This window comes from Triturus cristatus, chromosome 6, assembly GCF_964204655.1.
Source record: "Triturus cristatus chromosome 6, aTriCri1.1, whole genome shotgun sequence".
Lineage (NCBI taxonomy): Eukaryota > Metazoa > Chordata > Amphibia > Caudata > Salamandridae > Triturus > Triturus cristatus.
The window spans coordinates 211,253,128-211,272,876 of record NC_140589.1 but is presented as its reverse complement, the minus strand read 5'-3'; the positions used below and the strand labels follow the sequence as shown (position 1 = coordinate 211,272,876).

At 42.4% G+C, this 19,749-nt stretch overlaps 1 protein-coding gene across 2 annotated transcripts in view; it reads right to left on the bottom strand.

The window, feature by feature from the left end:
* The window catches only part of SLC25A27 (solute carrier family 25 member 27), a 267,214-nt gene that overhangs the window by 110,495 nt on the left and 136,970 nt on the right, over window positions 1-19,749 (bottom strand). For both annotated transcript variants that reach the window (XM_085610548.1, XM_085610547.1), the window contains 2 exons: window positions 12,089-12,268; window positions 4,371-4,455 (listed from right to left, as the gene is read on the bottom strand). In XM_085610548.1, the coding sequence (XP_085466674.1) occupies window positions 4,371-4,455; window positions 12,089-12,176 (173 nt within the window). In that variant the 5' untranslated portion in view covers window positions 12,177-12,268. The remainder of the gene's footprint in view (window positions 1-4,370; window positions 4,456-12,088; window positions 12,269-19,749) is intronic.

Below are 19,749 nucleotides of genomic sequence, written 5' to 3'. Positions count from 1 at the left end.
GCCGCCCTTCGCCATTAAGACGAACATCAGACTCTCCAAGGAAGGGGGGCTGGGAGAAGGCTGGCCCCCGCCGCTGAGGGCGGAACTAACATAACGCCGTGATCTTCAGGCGTGGGGAGCGGCGAAGGCCTACTATCCTCATCATTAGCCGTCCAACTATCACCCTCCCCCCCTGCCACTTCACCGTCCGCACCCCGTGGGCCTGGGAGCTGTCTGGCCGGCTCATAAACCCCCCACCGCATGGTTATGCCTGGATTACGCTGGGGGGGTGGGAAAATAGCGAGTCATGGAGCAATGCGCCTGCCTTTGGCCTATTGCGTGCTCTGTTACAAAAAACACGCATGCAAAGCCCAATAGCGGAACCCAACAAGAAAAGCACACGGACGAGCGTGTGCAATTCCAGGGTCCGTTTTCAAACCCCGGACAAAAGGGCTCTCGCCTGTGCGAGCACTGCTGCGCAGTGCAACACAGGGTGCGAGCCCTAAAAAGCTTGCCAGCAGATGAGGAAAAAAAACAGAAGCTGGCTCCTGATCCACTGACATCAGCTTCCTTGGTGCTGAAATATTGGCTCCAGTTGTCAGTTCTGGGGCGGAGTGGAGTCCAACGCCTCCTACTAGCAAGTAGGGGCTATGCTAAAAAAATCATCCAAATCCAGTCTGGTGTCTGGGGATATTCAGAAGGTTAGACGTATATCAGAAGCTGCAACTGATCAGAGAACAATCAGAAACTTTCTACAGCAACACAAGAGTTCTTGACACTACTGTATACCTAGCCTACACATGCACAAAAGACTACATAAAATCAACTTCCTTCACAACCTAATGTACATCACATTAAGAATCTACAGATGAAAAGAACCAGACCAATGAAGGTCACAACGTTTACCTGTATTCATATGCCTTACACCAAATTAAAATAGCTTGCTCAACTACTTACATTATCGCTAAAATGCTCAGGTGAGAGATTTACTCTTTTTGAACACCTATTAGTCTCTGGTAACGCCACCATTAACCAAGTGTAGTTTTGCCTCCAGAGTCATTTGGGACTTTTGTTCCCCTCACTGTTCCTTCCAGTCTCCTGAATCACAAACTCACGCTTGCTCCTCACTTAAAAAGAATTCTAACTCCACCACAAAAGCTGTCACTTTCATTTGGGTTTCCAAATCTTGTCTCCCTCTATCGTTTTAGATCAGATATCTTACTCATTCAGCCATGGCTGCCTCTGTACTTGTTCTGACACACCAGTTTCATATTTTCCACACCTCACAACAACTCAAACTATTCTGCAACTTGATCAATCTATTGTCTATTCATTTTTGTACAAGCCTCTCTACCCTACAAAAGGTAAAAGAAAATGTGCAACTCTTTTGCTAACACACTGAATGTTCCACAGTCCCTGCAACATACACCACAATGTCTAATTCCAAGTTAGGATTGACTTTTGGACAAGGCCAGCTAAAAACTTTCTTTAATAACACTAGTACAACGCTTCACTACGCTGTCTAGGGTCGTACAATTTTCATGTTCTTTACTCTCATTTAACTTAAAAATTCCTTCATCTTCAAGGACACAAACTGCATCCCATTATAAGTGCCCACCAAGCCTAATAACCCTCTTGATTAAACACACAGCTCTCATACCTTCGATGACCTGGTACTGATGTCAACTAAAATTTACACTTCTGGCCATTTAGAATCATAGTCTGGCATCACTGGTGAATACTTAAGACACCCCCGGAAAATTCCAAATAGACCAAGACGTCCAATTTTTGTTCACGGGTGCTTCTACTGATGCTTGTCCAGGCACAATCTTCACATTCCTGGCTATCTTCACCTTCTTTCCACCCCTACTTTTCTCCACCTACTGGAAACCAGGACAGAAAATCATCTGTCACGTTGCACACAATAGGCACATATTCTATATTCCATCTATAATCTTGCAACTTACTCTGCTACCTGGCTAATCTAGGTGTGGCTACTGGCTCCCATAATGGTAAACAAATCAATGGACAGGAAGCGCAGTTTGGATGCAAAAAGATATTTGAGTTCATAGCCACTAATGAGACACAGCTCATGCCATTTTCTCACCCTGGGGTGTAATAGCTTTGTAATAGCAGGTATAGGGTTGGTGTTGAGTGCTGTGTAACACTGGCCACATACCAGATCATCTTGCAACTTTTTGTTCTGATCTAGGCACCAAACCCATCTGTACCACCTTTTCAAATCTAGCTTTACTCTACCTGTGTAACTATTTTTGCTCATGCCAGTTATAATAATTTTGTTTCTGAAAACCACTTATGTTTTCCCTTCTTGATTTTGACAGCTTCTGAACTTGGACATCATAAGAAGGCAGCAACTATTTGACTAACGCTGTGAGGGTAGATAATATCCCACTGATGGCTCACTTAGAACAACCTGTTGTGGGGAGGATGGTGGTACGTGTAACTCTGATGACCCCTGCATTACTGGTCTTCTGTTACCTCGTATCATAGCACAGGAAGCATAACAGGAAGGTCTGTGACAACAGCAACAAAAATGCTGTACCCAGCAGAGCCAAAACAGCAGTGATGTTCAAACAACAACTCTTGGAGCAGCCAGAAGCCACCCAGCAAACATATAAGCAATGTTATGATGTCAGTCAGTCAGAAATCTTTATTCGGTCAAATTAATGACCATAAAAGCACATATAATAAATACATACAACATTCAAACATTAATCATCAACACAGAATTAAAAAAGTTAAAAACATTGTAAAATCATTACGAAAAAATGTCTCCCAAGAAGCCACAGTTGACAAATACAAGCAGATATGGGTCAATATCTCTATTACATCAAAAACGATTTACATATCCGTAGGAAAGAAATTGGTTATTAAAACATAAACAGATATACAAAGGGCAGAACTCAGCCACAATCAGCTTGCAGACTTCTTCCTTAATTTCAGGGCAGAGACAATTCACCGTGCCACTGCATCTTTGCTTGGGAGTGATATCACCATCATAACAGAAACAGGCAATAGAAAATATGGATATTAAAAGAAATTGTTGGATACTTTTGTGAATGCATGATTTTAAGTTAATAATTGAAATCAATTTTGAGGAGAAAGGGGGTTCCACTGGTCATTTCCCTCAGTACCGTTTTGTAGTATCTTGAACAGCGGCACAAATGTGGCAACTTTGCAGGGCAGATCCAGTTTGAATTTAATTTGAAACATTGCAGTTTAAATTCGTGACTATATTACATAATTGAGAAAGTATTACTCATTAAATAAAATGTACTCATCGGCTACTATGTTGAATCTAGGCAGCATTTATGAAGACCACCTCCACCTGCCACAATTGTGGCCATCTTCACATCTGGCTGCATGAGGAGCTTTACTCTACTAGCATCAGCCGAGTTTGTTATTCGCTGGTCACTTCTAGTTGTTTAATGGAGCAAGAAACACAGATGGCTTCCTCACAGATGCCACCTTGGAAAGCGGGCATTCTCTGCTGAAATCAAATCAAGCAGCGTGATAAAAACAATTGCATACTGGCTTACTTCAGGCACCAAGTGTCTAGGTATGTAGACGCAATACAATACGTGTGAGATGTTATATTTTAAAAATGTATTGCACGCAACAATATATTTTATTCAAAAATAACAGCTGACAAATTTTGAGCATTTTTATAGTTAGTCATGTCATACTTCAAATAAGAAGTTGTTTATAATGTAGACTGTTTTGCTATTAGTGGGGGAAACCTTATTTTCAAGATGGCTTCTAGGTTCATCAGAGACATTAAAATTAGGCTTGGTAGTCCTTTCAAGCCCCTTCTAAGTACAAGGGTTAAAAAATAACCATAACCATTACATATCAGCGAGAAAGATAAAGCTATCTGATGCAAGACCTCAAAAGAGAGGCAAGTGCACAGCAGCCCAGTCCATCCGAGTGAAGATAAAGGTCCCAAACATGGAGCTGAGCAGTGAGTACTCTAAAGCAGAGGTCTTCAAACTTTTGGATGCCGAGACCCCCCTGTCAACATTTTGAGGCGTAAGGATCCCCTCCTGACAAAAATGTGTAAACCCGTTGACTAAATTGTGTGGGAAGAAAATTTAAATGAGGTTATGTGATGCAGACCCATTCTCAAATGCACTGGAAAGCACTCCATTTCGTATAAGGGACGAACAAATCATCCATAGAAATGAATATGGTGGCAGAGGACATATGAGAATGATGTGTAACTTACTGTAATTATCAATAATACAAAATAAAATAATATATGGCTCATCATTCAAATTTTTAAAAGGGGGAGCTGTGTGCAACAGGTCATAAAATAAAATCTGAAGCTCTCTATCATTCTATTTTACACCAAGAATTATTTTAATACTTACCAAAAAGGGAAACTATCATCTTCAGCCCTTCCAAGTGCAGAGTCGCGTAGATGTTCATATGCAACCATTCGTACGCCAGAGTACACTAAGAAAATAACATTGCATTCAGTTATTTTCACATTTTGTTCCGATTATGAATAGATTACACAGTGTGTCTTCGACTAGCCATTCTTTGACACTACTTTTATGAGAACTCTTTTTAACCACAATCATTGTTGAGTCATTCGCCCATGAAAACAAAACAATTGAAAACTATGAGGAAGGACAGAGGGGAAATGAAAATTATAGACTTAACATTCTAGCTGGGCTTCTGCACCACCCAGTGCTGCAGAATTATCAGACAGAGGTGGTCAAAGTTTTCTTGAGATATAGTGGAGTCCAGCAGATAACGCAACTTCGTCAGATACCAGGCGGTGCAAGAATCAACGACCACAAAACAATAGGCTAAGCCATGAATAACATTAGGTGCAGAAGGAGGAAAATTATAAAATAGCAAAACAAAGACTGAAGGTGGAAATAGTAACATTCTGGCATAAATCCAAACTAATGATTAACCATAACTGAATGGTATTAAAAATTCATTTAACTGAGGGGAGTGATAGAACCGTGTTCTGGGAAGTGGATTAGTACCCACTAGCCAGGTAGTTAGAGGTCTATAAACCAACCAGTACTCTATGCATACATTGGAATCGTGTACTGATTAGGCCTGGGTGCAATTTAAATGACACCCTCGTAATTCGCATAATTCCACATTACACTTGTTAAGCAAAATTTCTGAAATTATAGCACTCTGTGCCATTATGTGCTGTTGGTCGCAACATGTTTACAGCAAGTGCACAATAGTAATGTGAGCTGCTGTTGCTTGCATCACTTGTGAACTTTGCACTATTTCTTTCAGCAAAATGTGTCCCTGTGTCAAAAATGTAATCAAGGATGTATATGTGCTAAAATATTGCGCTGAATGACGGATTTGCTTATCGCATAGTTATTTTCCCAAAATTGTACTTAATTATGTAAAAGGAAATTACGGGAAATTTGCACACCCCTAGTACTCATAAGTAGAAAGTGAATAGTTTACTATTAGGAGGTTGAGCTCTCCAGCAGGGCCGGACTGGGAACCCAAAGCAGCCCTGGCAAGTTTGTCGGACCAGTCTCTGAGGAGGGGTGGGATTTGCAAGTGTGAAACACTGCTGCTTTTGTTACTTGGGGGCCGATATTGCAGTAGCACTGTGCAACCGGCCCTATTATTAAAACTGGCCCCCAATCTTCTAGCCTCCACGGGAAACGCCCAATGCCCACTACGGCCAGTCCAGCCGTGGTGCCTACCTTCTATATTTCACTCTGTTTGCATGATTTGCTTGATGCGGTCAGCAGTCTGCATCTGTGGTCTAGGGCTTTGTGTAGCTCTATCAAGATGAGTATCTAGGAAAGTGCCCCTTCACTCCCTCCCCCTCAAAATTGCATACAATATGCAATGTGTGTGTAGTAAGGCCTTTCGAGGTGATGATCCAAATAACTTGCAGAAGCGAAGGATTAGGCAAATGAATATAGTTTATTCCAATAAAGATAACCCACGACTGATCACATCAGAAACTCAGTCTCAATCTGAATGTCACACCAACATTCTAGAACAGGACCGTGTCACACAGAATATTTACATAACTAAAATTCCTTAAAGTAACAATACACAAATGGACATGAATTAATAAATATTAACTTACTACACATCCTCTCTTTTACACAGAAAATAAATTAACTCAAACTACAATGGAATATCTTTGAGAAAACAATAAAATGTAAACAAAAATGACATTAAAAAAAGAATAAAATGATTAATTAAGTCATGACGTGATCACGGAAACGGAGAGGTGCTGACCTTATTCTAGAGCCTCCAAAAGTCCTACTACTACCACCATCACCTTTATGAGATGTTGAACAAGGTGAGGCTTGATGTGATATGTTACATTAGAATCACCTCTATCAGACTGATCCGAATGACTAAGAGATGAGGAACTAGTTTGCGTGCAAATATTGTCACAGGCACCAAACCAATCTGAATCCAAATTTTCAATCACATTAGTGTTATGTTTGTTCTCACGAATAATGGCAGCTTGTCTATTAGTTATTTTAATAAGTGCATTTCTGTTCCACCAACCTCTATCCTGTAGAAGAACGGACATATGAGAAACTCTTATAACTTGAACAGGAGATTAAAATTTTGAGTGACCTTTAGAAACTTTAATGGGTTTCCTGATCAAAACCCAATCACCAGGAAATAAAGGTCCATCAGAAACATGCATGCGTTTACCATAATCATGTTTATAACTGTCTTGTTTTTTTAATTACACTATCTCTAATATTATTTAAATCAAGAGGAACATGAGAAGATTTCTCAAGTAACCATGAAGGATTTAGTTTAGAAGTTGGTATGCGGCCTCTTAACAACATAAAAGGTGAAACACCTGTGGTAGTGTGGTATTGTAGTTCCAGACTTTCTGGAATAAAAAGGAGGGAATGTTTAATCCACTACTAACAGCTGTTTGTACAGCATCTTTTAACAAACGGTTAGCACGCTCCACAAGTCCATTTGTAGATGGACTGTACAAAGGAGCTAGAGTATGTTTGATATCTAATTTCCTTAAAAACAAGTCAAAATCATGAGCAGTAAAATGAGAACCATTGTCAGTTAAAATGTCATCAGGTGTTCCTTCAGTGTAAAATAAGCGTTGCAAAAATAAAATGGCAGTATCAGAATCTGCATTTTTGACAAAAGAAAAATAGATCAATTTTGAGAAATAATCTACAGCCACAATTAGATTTTTTTTTCCGAATTGCAAACAGAAAATGGACCGGAATAATCTAAACCAATTTTTTTCCATGCTGCAGAAGGCCATTGGACAGGACAAAGAGGGGAATTAGAAGACTTCGAATGTTTGTCGGAGCAAAGACATTGAGGACATTGGTTAACATGAGTTTTGACTTGATTGTCAATACCAGGCCACCAATACATTTGTTTAATTTTGTTGACAGTAGCAGTGGTACCTGGATGTCCCTCATGAGCTAGAGAACTTATCCTGTCTCTAATACCTCTGGGAGGAACAAATTTATCTTGCCGAATTAAAATATCATTAGAACAGGATAATTCAGAAGCAATCTGTGAAAAAGAAATTTCTTCTACAGATAGACTCCGATCCAAGGGCCAACCATGGACTAGAAACTTTTTGACATTCTGCAAGCAATCATCTTGTTCAAAACTTCGCTCCCAATCTTCCTGAGTGATTTTGTAGCTTTGTACGACATCTTCACCATGGAAAACACATTCAAACTAATCACCAGAATCAAGAGGTCCTTGACTGTGAGGAAGAGGAATGCGTGAAAGGCAATCAGCTGGAATATTTTTGCCACCAGGAAGATACTTGATATCAAAGTTGAATTCCTGAAGTCTAGCTAATAACCTCACCAGCCGAGAAGATGCTTTATTAGAGGAACTATCACCAAGCATGTACATTAATGGTTTATGATCTGTAAATAGCTGAAATTTAGTTCCCCAAATATACATGCAAAATTTTTCAACTGACCAAGTGCAAGCTAATGCTTCACGCTCGATGGTACTGTAATTGAGTTCAGCAGAAGTTAATGTACGAGAAGCAAAAGCTATCGTGCATTCTTGTCCATTAACAATCTGGCTCAAGACAGCCAGAAGACCTTTGGCACTAGCATCAACGGTTATAATGCTTTGAACACCATACGTAAATGGTTTAATTGCAGGAGCATTGACAATTAATTGTTTAACTGATGTGAAAGCTTCATTTGTGTCTGCAGAACACTCAAATTTTGCATGTTTTTTAAATAAATTCCTAAGAGGCTGTACGACTAGGGCATAGCCTTGAACAAAGCGAGCATAGTACTCACTCAATCCAAGAAATGCTCTCAAAGAATCCTTGTCTGAGGGAGCAGGTGCATTTTTGATTGCATCCAGTAATGAATTTTTTGGTTTAATACCCTCACTCGTTAAATTGTGACCCAAGTAGTCCACGTCCTGAGCAAGAAAATTGCATTTTTTTATATTTACAGTCATACCTTGTGTTTGTAAATTTTGCAAAACCTTTTCAACTAAGATGTAATGTTGTTCTAATATTTCAGAGTGCACCAAGATGTCATCCTGAAAAGCTTGAATCCCCGAGCAATTGTTGAAAATCTTGTCCATCAATCTCTGAAATATACTGGCAGGAGATGCTAACCCAAAAGGGAGTTTCTTATACATGTAAACACCAAACGGAGTTACAAAATTCGTTAGAGGTTGAGATTTAACGGACAAAGGGATTTGGTGATATGCCGAGCGTAAATTAATAGTGGAAAATAATTTACTGCGACCTAACTTTGCAAGCATATCATGAATTTTAGGTGAAGGATGGGCATCCACAACAATGTTACGATTGAGAATTCTCAAATCCGCACATAGACGAATATCGCCAGAGTGCTTACGTGCCACAACTGCAGCAGAAACCCACTCTGATGCTTCCACAGGACAAATAATATCTTGAGAACACAATTGGTCAAGGTGTTTTTTCAGATCGTCTCTAACAGAGGGGAACAGGGCGTACTTTTTGAATAACAGGAAAAACGTTATCTTTCAATTTAATAGTGTGTTCAAAGTTTTTGACTAAACCAACTTCTGTACTAAACACAGATTTGTATTTCTCAAATAATTTACCAAGAATAGGGTCTTGTGTTTTGTTATCGTCAATTGATAAAACAGGAAAATCACCCAGTACCACAGGTTCAGGATGACCAGGTTTCAACAGTATTCCCAAACCAGCTTGATCACGCCATCCTAAAATGTTTCTACCATCCAATGCAACATAAACTTTTGTGTTGATGACTCTGCCTTTGAAATTAATTGTGTCATTAAAATATCTACGCATAATGAGGTCGTACTCACCAAACGCTTTGGGATTCACCTCAGTAGATATTAATTTTGTGTTTGGCCATAACTTGTAAAATGTTTTCTCGTCTAAAATAGTGATTGGCGATCCTGAATCTGCCATTACATAAATGTCAATTTGACCGATCAATACTTTGCAATTAGGACCTTTAACTTTTTTACCATCAAGGGAATTGATATGTACAGATAAAGAAGACACATTTAAAGCATCACAAATTTCATCATCAATGTAAATGTAGTTCACTTTGCTTTTGTTCCTAGGTAATCTACACATAGTGAAAAAATGATCCATTTTTTTACAATGATTACAGCTCTTGCCTTGAGCTGGACAATTAGGATTATTACCTACATGAAATTTTGATCCACACCTGTAACAAAAGAGGTTAGGTTTACGCTCAAACACTTTTTTGTCCTTCAAACGATTGGTGATAGCATTAACATCAATTTGATTACTATTATCTGAAGATATGTTCATAACATTGGTGTTGTTGGATGCACTAGAAGTCTCAGCTAAGACTTTCGACGATGTAACAGAGCACTCCATGCTCTTTGCGATGATCATAACTTCATCCAAAGTAGGAGTTTTACAAGTTATAATGCGTTCTTGTATTTTTTTGTTGTAATAGTTAAATACTAATTGATCTCGAAGTGCAGTAACCAAGTAGGAACCAAATTCGCATTTTGAGGCAAGAACCCTTAACGTTGCTAAATAATCTTCTATAGATTCCTCTGCCAATTGTTTTCGTTTAAAAAAAACATGCCTTTCAACCATTATTGAGGGCTCATCTTTGTATTGTTTACCCAAGCGAGCTAAAGCTTCGGAATATACATTCCAAGAATCATCTGATGATGGATTTTGGACAATTGGTAGACTGTCAAATAATTGTTGTCCAGCCTCACCCAGATGATTAAATAAAATAGCCCTTTTTCTTTATGGCGAATACTCAAGAGCATCTATTGCCTCCAGATAGTTTGTAAACACTCGCAACCATTTGTGCCAAGGATTAGGTGGCTTACCTGCAACCTTTAAAAAACATGGTGGTGCTAAAATGCTTTCATTTGAATTTGCCATTGTGGATTAAAAAAAAAAACGACAAAAATAAAACTTTGCTTTTAGGTTGTGAATCCAATGTAATAGGCTCCAATCGTAAATAACCAAAAACATAAAAAAACAAGAAAACGATCTCAAAGAACAACGTGGCACCAGTATCTTTGGATGGAAACCATCCCAATCATACAAAATGGCCGCTAAAGCGTGATGAAGCGTTGACGTATTACCCTCGTGTGCGGAAGTGCCACAGTTCCGAAGGAGGAGCGTCAATGATTAGAGAGTTGCCGACGATATCAACTTGGAACGTGAGCGCGAACCAGCAGAAAGCATGCGCTTGGAATGGAATCGGGATTCAAACAATGACAAAGTCCACCAACAGGTATGAGACTCATTGTTTGATGGAGAAACAGATGGTTAAATATTCTTTTGTACTCTCGAGTGCTGAACTCCGAGAATAAATCAAGCAATCCAATGGGTGCAGCAGTCGGTGGGTCTTTTTTCTTTTTTAAATTCTTCTCGGTTAAGCGCAATTCAGAAAATCGAAAGCACTCTGCCCGAATGGTGAAATCCCAGTGCGTCGCCAAAATATGTAGTAAGGCCTTTCGAGGTGATGATCCAAATAACTTGCAGAAGCGAAGGATTAGGCAAATGAATATAGTTTATTCCGATAAAGATAACCCACGACTGATCACATCAGAAACTCAGTCTCAATCTGAATGTCACACCAACATTCTAGAACAGGACCGAGTCACACAGAATACTTACATAACTAAAATCCCTAAAGTAACAATACACAAATGGACATGAATTAATAAATATTAACTTACTACAGTGTGTTACATTCATTTTGGAGGGTGGTGAAGACCAAGGGGTGTTAGGGGCATATACAATGGCTAGGGATAATTCTAGGTCAGAGGTCTTCAAAACTGTGAGGCACGCCTCCTTGACTGTCCATGGGCGTCTTCCCATGAGGAAGCAAATGCTTCTTTAAGTACTTGTAAATGAAGATGGACCGGATGCACAACGGTGATTATTTGGTGCTTTTTCTGGCTATCTTCATGTACAGCCAGCAGTTGAAGGGCACACAATAAGGTATGAGAACTGTGATCCTGAAAGCCGGGGTGAAATCCAGGACTAAAAAGAACAAAATATTCTGTAACTATTTTTTTTCCCCTCATCTTCGGGTAACTGCAGACAAAATACCGCACACACCTTAAATGAAAAATAAAGGCATGTCAAACTAACCGATTACTTTATGAAATCTCAATTTGTTAAGGCACTCACTAAAGATATCTAAACAATGCTGCAGACCTAACAGATAGTAGAGATGGAGGCAGCAAGAGTATGGAACATTTGTAAATGTTTATCTGTGTTACAAAGACGAGGTTATGACTAATAGGAATAAATTAAAGAAAGATCTGCAAGTATCTGATGAAGTCTATAACGGTTATTTTATTATTTGTTAACATTGCTACGAAGATTTTTGTGAGTCTAACCTCCGGAACTCCGCCAAGCACACAAGTAAAGAAAATGCCTGGGAAACAAATGCATGCAATTGCAACAAAATAAATGCTCTAACAAGGTTGGCAAATAAAACTAAACGATGCGCTTTGCTCCAGAACCAGAAGCTGGAATCCTCTAAACTAATATACAATAATATCATTTAAAGTATTGCGACAGTTAATATTATGGTTGATATATAGCATGAGACCAGATTATCACCTATGTGTCTGCAAACTGCAGGCATTGCTCCTTGCCATAGCTTGAACAAGCCTTCCTCTTCGATGATGCCAGCAGCAGTGCGGATCATCCCTCTGTAGGGTAAGGGCACTCCATGTTCACGGAGGGCTGCTTCCCCTTGAATCTGAAGACGGGTTTTGGTGAGATCGAGTGGAAAGGTCACTGCAGAAACACAAACATTGGTGAATTACTTTTCAATCAAATCCCATAAACATCTATGAAGATATCTTTTCTACTCAAACTTTTGAAATATAATTTACAGCTATGACTGCATGTAAGTGGCTGTGAAAATCAGGAGTTTTGGATCTGGTTACATTACTGAACATGATATATAGTCAATATGGTCGAGGTCGTGCTAAAACCCCGGCTTCTACGTACAGCGTTGTGGAAATGGGTCTATAGACTCATTCAGATTAAATATCTAGTTATATAGTGTCAACTCTTGTTTCAGTCAACCTGAAAGGGATCTGAAGAAAAGCGCTTTTGCACACGTATGGAAGACTACAAACAGGAACTGCTTCAGAGTGCAAGAATGTTGTAACCTTGCAAAAAAATGCTTTCTTGTCAAAATTCAAAACTTTTATTAAGGCAGGTCTAACCTTCCAGTGTGTGAGGAACGCCGATTGTCTCTGTGAAGTAAATGGGCCAGGACTCAGCCTCAAATGCAAAGAACTACAATTTAACTTGACAGATCAAGGCAATTTTTGACTAAGGACTCAAACTAAAAGAAACTAGTATCCACCAGTACAACTCTTTAAAGCCACTCCCTTCACTCACTCCATCCGCCTTTGGTGTATCAAGAGGGTCTAAAATAATTGATTTGGTCTTAGAATAAGGAGCACTACCATGTTGTTGAGCACTAGCAATCAGAAGAGTTTATGGTGCAATGCAGTCACAAAGGTTTAAAAATACTTTTCAAAATGAGATCAGCTGGCAAAGTATTTCCTAGAACATCCAGATAGGGATAGGCTATTAGTCTGAAAGAAGGTCATGTTTAAATACAAAAGGCCAGGCCCATATTCTCAAAGAAATTCCAAAATTTCCTGAGGTAATTTTACCCTTGAGGTCGGAGTAAAGTCACAGTTTCTTAAAAATTGTCAATGAATCGCAGTATTAGTCCTGGAAAGGTGTAATCTGTGTATCTATTCTTTACATAAGAAGCTGCATGCAGAGGAGCCAAGATGGCGACCGGGACGGCAGCGTAGATTCCCGGCTCCGTGAACCTCCGCATCCCGCACGGATATCCTGCATGAGATCCTTATTCTGCGCTACGCGATCGTGTTTGTAAACGAAAGTGGCAACCGATCGTGTGATCCTGAGGTTTCTGCCAGCAGTACCGCCGGAGAAATCAGCGATTGAACTTTGCGGCCCGTGCGGTCCCGAAGCCGGGACCTCGAGTGGACGCCTTGGCCGGGCGGCAGTTTAACAACAGCGGCCTGTGGTGACTGGGTGGAGTCGGTCCGCCGGAGTGTTGCTCCCCTCGGCCTGCATTTTGCTGTGGTCGCTCCCCCCCTGCTGAGCGCTGCGGACCGAGGACATGCCCGGGTGTGCGATTCTCGGATTCTGTGGTGTTTGCCCCTGCCTTTGACTGTGAGCTGGCCGGACGCCGTCCCTGGTTCGCCCTGATCCTTGCGGGCTGCTCCCGGCTTTTTGCGGGAGCTGGTCCGTGGCGGAGACGACTATTGCCCGTGACCGCGCAACGGTTGCATCTGTTCCTCCCCCAGGATCCTTGTCTTCAGCGACGTGGACCTTGAGGCGTTGGTCCCGGGGTCCTGGCCCCAATACGAGTCGGGCCTTCCCAGCGGCCATTTTGTCACTATGCAGCCTACCATCCTGTCCGCTGGGACGCAGCGGGACTGGGGGGGTGTGACGGTCGGGAGTGTGGCAGAGCGATCGGAGAGAGCTGCCCTGGGGTACGGCGACCTCCTGGAGGCCCTTGGTGCCCTTCATTACTCCTTGGCTCATGGCGCCGGGGTCCTGGGGAGGAAGCTAGATGGTGTGGTATCAGCGTTGGGACAGTGGCGGCATGCTGGTCCACCAGTACACAGTGGCTTTCCACACTGCACACAGGAGGAAGATGTTGCGGAGCCCCCCGCGATTAGTGTACAGCCGGACACTCCGGACAGTATGCTACCGTGTGGTCGGCTAACTGTGGGCTTGATCTGCTCCGGAGGTATTGGACCTGAGCGGAAGATGGAGGCCTTGTCCCGTGCGCGGTCTCTGGCGGCCCAGGGACGATTCCGGCAGCGTGTGTCTCATTCGACTGCTTCAGCCTGTCTGGACCTTGTGTGCAGTGTAAATCCTGGGGCAGCACTGGAAAAGACGCCCCCCCATGAAGCGGTCCGTGCTGATGCTCAGGGACTTCCACCCCACCTGTGTGCGTCGCTTCCCGACTGTTTTTGGACACTCCTGTACCTTGGGACATCGGACATGGTGTTGGGTCGAGGGGCAGGCATGGGCAGAATTGCAAAGAGCGGTCAAGGCTGAGGCTGATCCTTCGGGAGTGGTCACCTAGTAGACAGGCGGACTCATGGTTGCGTGCTCTCATGGTTATTCGCATAGTTGGTGCATAATGCTCCCCACTCCCTCCCTCCTTTTTTTGATATGATCAGCTTGGTGCTGCTAATTGTTTGCCGTGGGGAGACTTCACCGTGCGGGACGGAGAAGCCGGGGGTATGTTTTGAAGGCCCTCCTCCAGTTTTATTACATTTCTTCCGCCCCCCCGTCTGGGGGGGGCTCTTTCTTACTCCTTTTTTCCCTGTCTCTTCTATATTTCGGGTCTAGTTCCAGGGCGACAGGCACACTGCTGGGGGGTGGGGCCATACTCATTCGCAGAGGTGCAGGGTGGGGGGATGGGGGAGGGGACTCTTTAGTCTTTATCTCTTTTTCCATGGCCTCCTTTTTCTTCTCTGTTTCTTTTTGCTTGTTTTTCTGGGATCAGCGCGGTACACCTCTCTTATCGTGAATCGCTTGCTCTTAATGTGTGCCACAGTTTCCGGGGGGCTCGCTGGGCTTTAGGTACGGGGACCTGTAGGCGCAACTATCTTTGATATTTCTCCCTATCCGTACTTTCCCGTGTCTGCGCCATTGATTCAATGTATTGCTGCTTGCGTCTCTTATCCTGGCCCTTATCGCTGTTGGGAAACTGTTTGGCACCTGATCCTACTGTTTTGTTTTATCATAAAATGAAAAACCTTTTCTCTCCTGGTGTCCTACCTGAGCGGCTCCTTGGCCGGACTATACTGTATTGTAGACTTTGCTCTCCGAGGTGCCGCCTGTGTTTACACGTGCTTTTATTGTCCTGATTGCTTAGCGGCCGGCCCCGGGGGGTTGTAGGCCCATACGTGTAAATGATTGAAACGTCAATAAAGGTTTTTCAAAAAAAAAAAAAAAAAAAAAGAAGCTGCATGCATAATATGCATTTACACATGAGCAAATGTGGAAATTACAGTCACACAAGTAAATATTTCGAAAATGTGCATTTTCACTTTAAAACATTTTACTTACTCCCTTCCCTCACAGTGAAAATATTTATTTTCCCAAATATATATTCCTTTACCCTACACTCCACAAGTTTTGTTGTTCCCTACTTATTCCAATACTATACTTGAGTCCACAGATGGACACAAATATCCAGATGTATCAAAGGTAACAATGTGACCTACAAAAAAAGTGTGTGAATACCCACTCACAAAACTGCAGGTGTTCACCATCTTTTCAAGGCAATCCAGTGATGGACCACGGACTACTCACCTGAGAGATCAGCGCACACACCAATTACACCATACTGTGGTTATTTTACTTTTCTGCAATTCCATTTCCAAATTTAAAATTTTTTAAAAAAATTTAAAAAAACACATTTTGTGCATTCCAAATGTGCTAATTTCTATCTTCTATTCTGCCTCTGCAAATGTCAAACGAACAGCTTAGCAAGAACTCGTTTGCTGTGCCTTTATCAAGGTGCTGTAGTGGGTGAATATAGGGGAGCCCGAGCAACCTGTGATGAGCCTCACACTAGAGATCTAACGTGAACTGGGCATAGAGTATTTAGTGTTACCATTGACGGGAGAGGTGTGGTGCAGCGGCCAGAGCGGCTGACTCCGGAGTGCAGGGTTCATGGTTTGATGCCTGGCAATGGCACAGCTCAGCATCATGTGACTGGGCAATAGCTCACTTAATCTCCCTGACGGCCCCCCAGCAACTGGATACCCTTAGGGGTGTTAAGTTTGCGCTTTACAAATGTGGAATTATAACAACCTCAAGCAGCTTGTCACTGCCAAATCGGGTTCATACAAGCACCATTGGAATACGTTTTTGAATTTATTTTAACGTGTCGAGTACAACCAAATGCCAGGACCAAACCTAGTGTCAGGGCACCGCACATAACAGATAGGCGAATGGAGGCAGACAGTTGATTACAAAGCGCGGCTTCCACCACCTCCAGATATTTGCCTCTTTGCTTCCTGTGGCACCACCTAGGGCTGTACAGTTTGGGATCTAACAATGTTCAGAGGGCAAACAGCCATTACAAAGCGCCTCTTTCCCGCATAGCCTTAACCACACATGCGTTACCATGCATAGCCTTTACCACACATACCTTTTCAACAAATTACATTGTAAAGGTATTTATAATAAAAGGTATGTGTGTGGTAAGAGTGTGCACAGTTAGCCTTTACCATGCATACCTTCACAACAAATTACATTTTAAAGGTATGTGTGTGGTAAGGGTTGTATAGGCTATCAGTGTCGTTAGAGGAAACGGACCCTTCCGCTTCCTCCGAACAACGTACATCGCACCTCAGAAGAGCTGTAGAGATGACGTTGTGGAGAGGTAAGGGGGATTTTTTATTAATTAATACTTTTTTTTACGGCTTGGGGGTAGGGGTCCGCTTCTAGGGCTCAGGGTAGTTTTAAGAATGGCTGGTGTCTGGGGTGAGGTCGCACAGGGGTATTTAAAAAAAGGAAGGATTGGCGGGGATAGGAGGACTGGTTTTAGGAGGTGGGTCAGGCAAAACCTTTACAACGAAAATGCCCTTAACATGCATGCTTTTACAACAAAATTCACTGTAAAGGTATGCGTGTGAAACGCATATTCGTGGTAAAAGTGATGCATGGTAATGGCATTCACATTGTAACACGTGTAGTAAAGGCATGCGTTGGAACGGAATGCGATCTAACGTCATACAATCTCTTCAATATCTACATGGAACCCCTCACCACCATACTCAAACAAGCAAACATCCCTTGCCACCTTTATGCAGATGACATCCAGCTCTATTTAGAAATATCCTCACTGGAGGACTTACGACGGCTTAATTCCACTCTCATAAAAGTCCAAAACTGGCTATCACTCAACCACTTGACACTCAACCAGGATAAGACAGAAATCCTCCTCCTATCCAGCAACGGACAGACCACCAAGGTCCAAGAGTGGCTAAAAACCATTGATGCTTTTAACTGCAAATTGTCTCTAGCTGACTGTCAAATCTCTGGGGGATCACCCTAGACCCAAATTTGAGCATGAGCCCACACATAAAGAATACAGTGAAGAGTGCATTCTACAACTTACAACTCCTATACAAAATCTAGCCCTTCCTCCCTCCGAATGATCTCAAAACCGCCATGCAAGCTATGATTCGGTCAAGACTGGACTACGGGATTACCACCCTTACAGCCACCGCAAAATTACACCTAGCCCCCCTAAGAGCCATACTAAATGCTGCAGCAAGGATGGTCACTGGAGTCAAAGATATGATCACATCTCATCCTCCTTAAACAATATAAAATGGCTCCTAATTGAAGCCTGTTGCAGCTTCAAAACTTCTTACCTCACTCCCAAAGTCCTTCACTCTGGGATACCAGCCTACCTTGCGTCTAAACTCACAAAGGCATGTCAGACAAGAAATCTAAGGAGCACCAACACTCTGCTTCAACACACCCCTACACCCCCCCCCCCCCCCAAAATAAAAGCCTAGCACACTCTTTCTCGGGCAATGCACACAAAATCTGGAACTCTATCCCAGTATATATTAGGATCAATCCACTCTTTGTGAGCTTCAAAAGACAATTAAAAGATCTGTTAAATCGGGACCTTGGCCCTCCTGGCTCCAACGCTTAGCACAGAACTTGAATCTCATTTGGAAGCGCTTCCCTAAGCTGTATATTATGTTTATTTCTCTACAGGAAATGCTTTATTTGATTTTACTTTCCAATCATTGTTATCTAACACTGCCTTTAGCAATGTTTGTAAAGAGCTCAGATACCCTCAGGTCTTGCCAGTGTTATATAAAACTCCTCACATAGATAAATGGTGATATTGAAACAGTGCCATTATTTTTTTTTCAAATAAAGGTGGTGACCCTAGATATTATCAGTGTTCAAATGTAGTCCATGGTGTGATCTTGATAATATCAGTGTTCAAATGTTGGCCATTGTGTGCTTGTTCTGGTGAAATATTTTTGTTTCTAACCACTACAAAAGAAACCAAAAGTAAGATAAACCACACATGCAGATAAGCGGAGACTAATTTGCCATTTATTACTAGTGTTGACGGACAGGTGGGATATCTTGACCCACCGGAGGTTTCGCCTCTTGTGTTGTGACTTCTCATACATATAATTTCACACAAAAAAGAAACAGTTCTGATGTCAAACATTGGCGCTCTCTCCCCCTCACTCTTCTGGGACGTACGGCCCTATTTAAGATGCTTGTGCTGCCGCGCTGCCTATATGTACTGCAGAACGCCCCCAATAAAATCCCTGACACCTACTTCACCAACATAGAAAGTGCAGTGCGCGCTCTGCTTTGGGAGGGCTGAGCTCCTCGGATTGCCATGAAAAAAACTTATGGCGGGGTCGTATGACAGGGGCATTGCTCTACCTGACAGACTTTACTATCAAGCATTCCAATTGGTTTTCCGAGAGACATCGATATTTGTACAATTTCTTAAGATGTGCAGAGTAGTCGAGCCGCGGGGTGGTATGCATGTGGGTGGCAGCGTGCAGCCTTTGGTCCTTTTGAGAACACTGATGGGGCTCATCCCATAATTCTGAGTTCGGCTCCCTGGCTGCGTGGGGCGCTATATGTCTCGGCGGGAGGGGGGTCCGATGCGGGCACACTGACAGAGGGGGGTGGGGGTAGAGAGGGGGCGGGGTGGGGTGTTAGGGACGACAATGCTGCGGAACTACTTTCTCCTGTACTGTCCTAAGTTGCCTAGTTCTCTTGCACAAGATTACTGTATGTAACGCTGATTTCATGCTGCAATAGTTGGGGAAAAAACCAATAAAAATTGTTTTAAAATAAAAAAAGCATCCCAATTGGTTGCGGTCAACAGATGGGCACATCGGGCCCATGAAGACTCGAATTTCCGTATTGACTGGTGGCTTATGGGACAGGGGGGCTACAACAGGGCACTGTACACCAATCCCTGGAAGTTAAACCTTACGGGGCTCACCGCCTGCACTACTGACACGTGGCATGGGGTAAATAGGCAACTAGGCTGGCATAATAAACTCACACGAGCCAGATGGGAATCTGATCTTCTGGGTCACCTCAGCACTAGCCCCGGGTTTGATAAATGGGACCTTATTGGCATCTCAAAGGTTGGGGACATGTGGATCTCGGGGGGGCTCGCCACTTTTGCA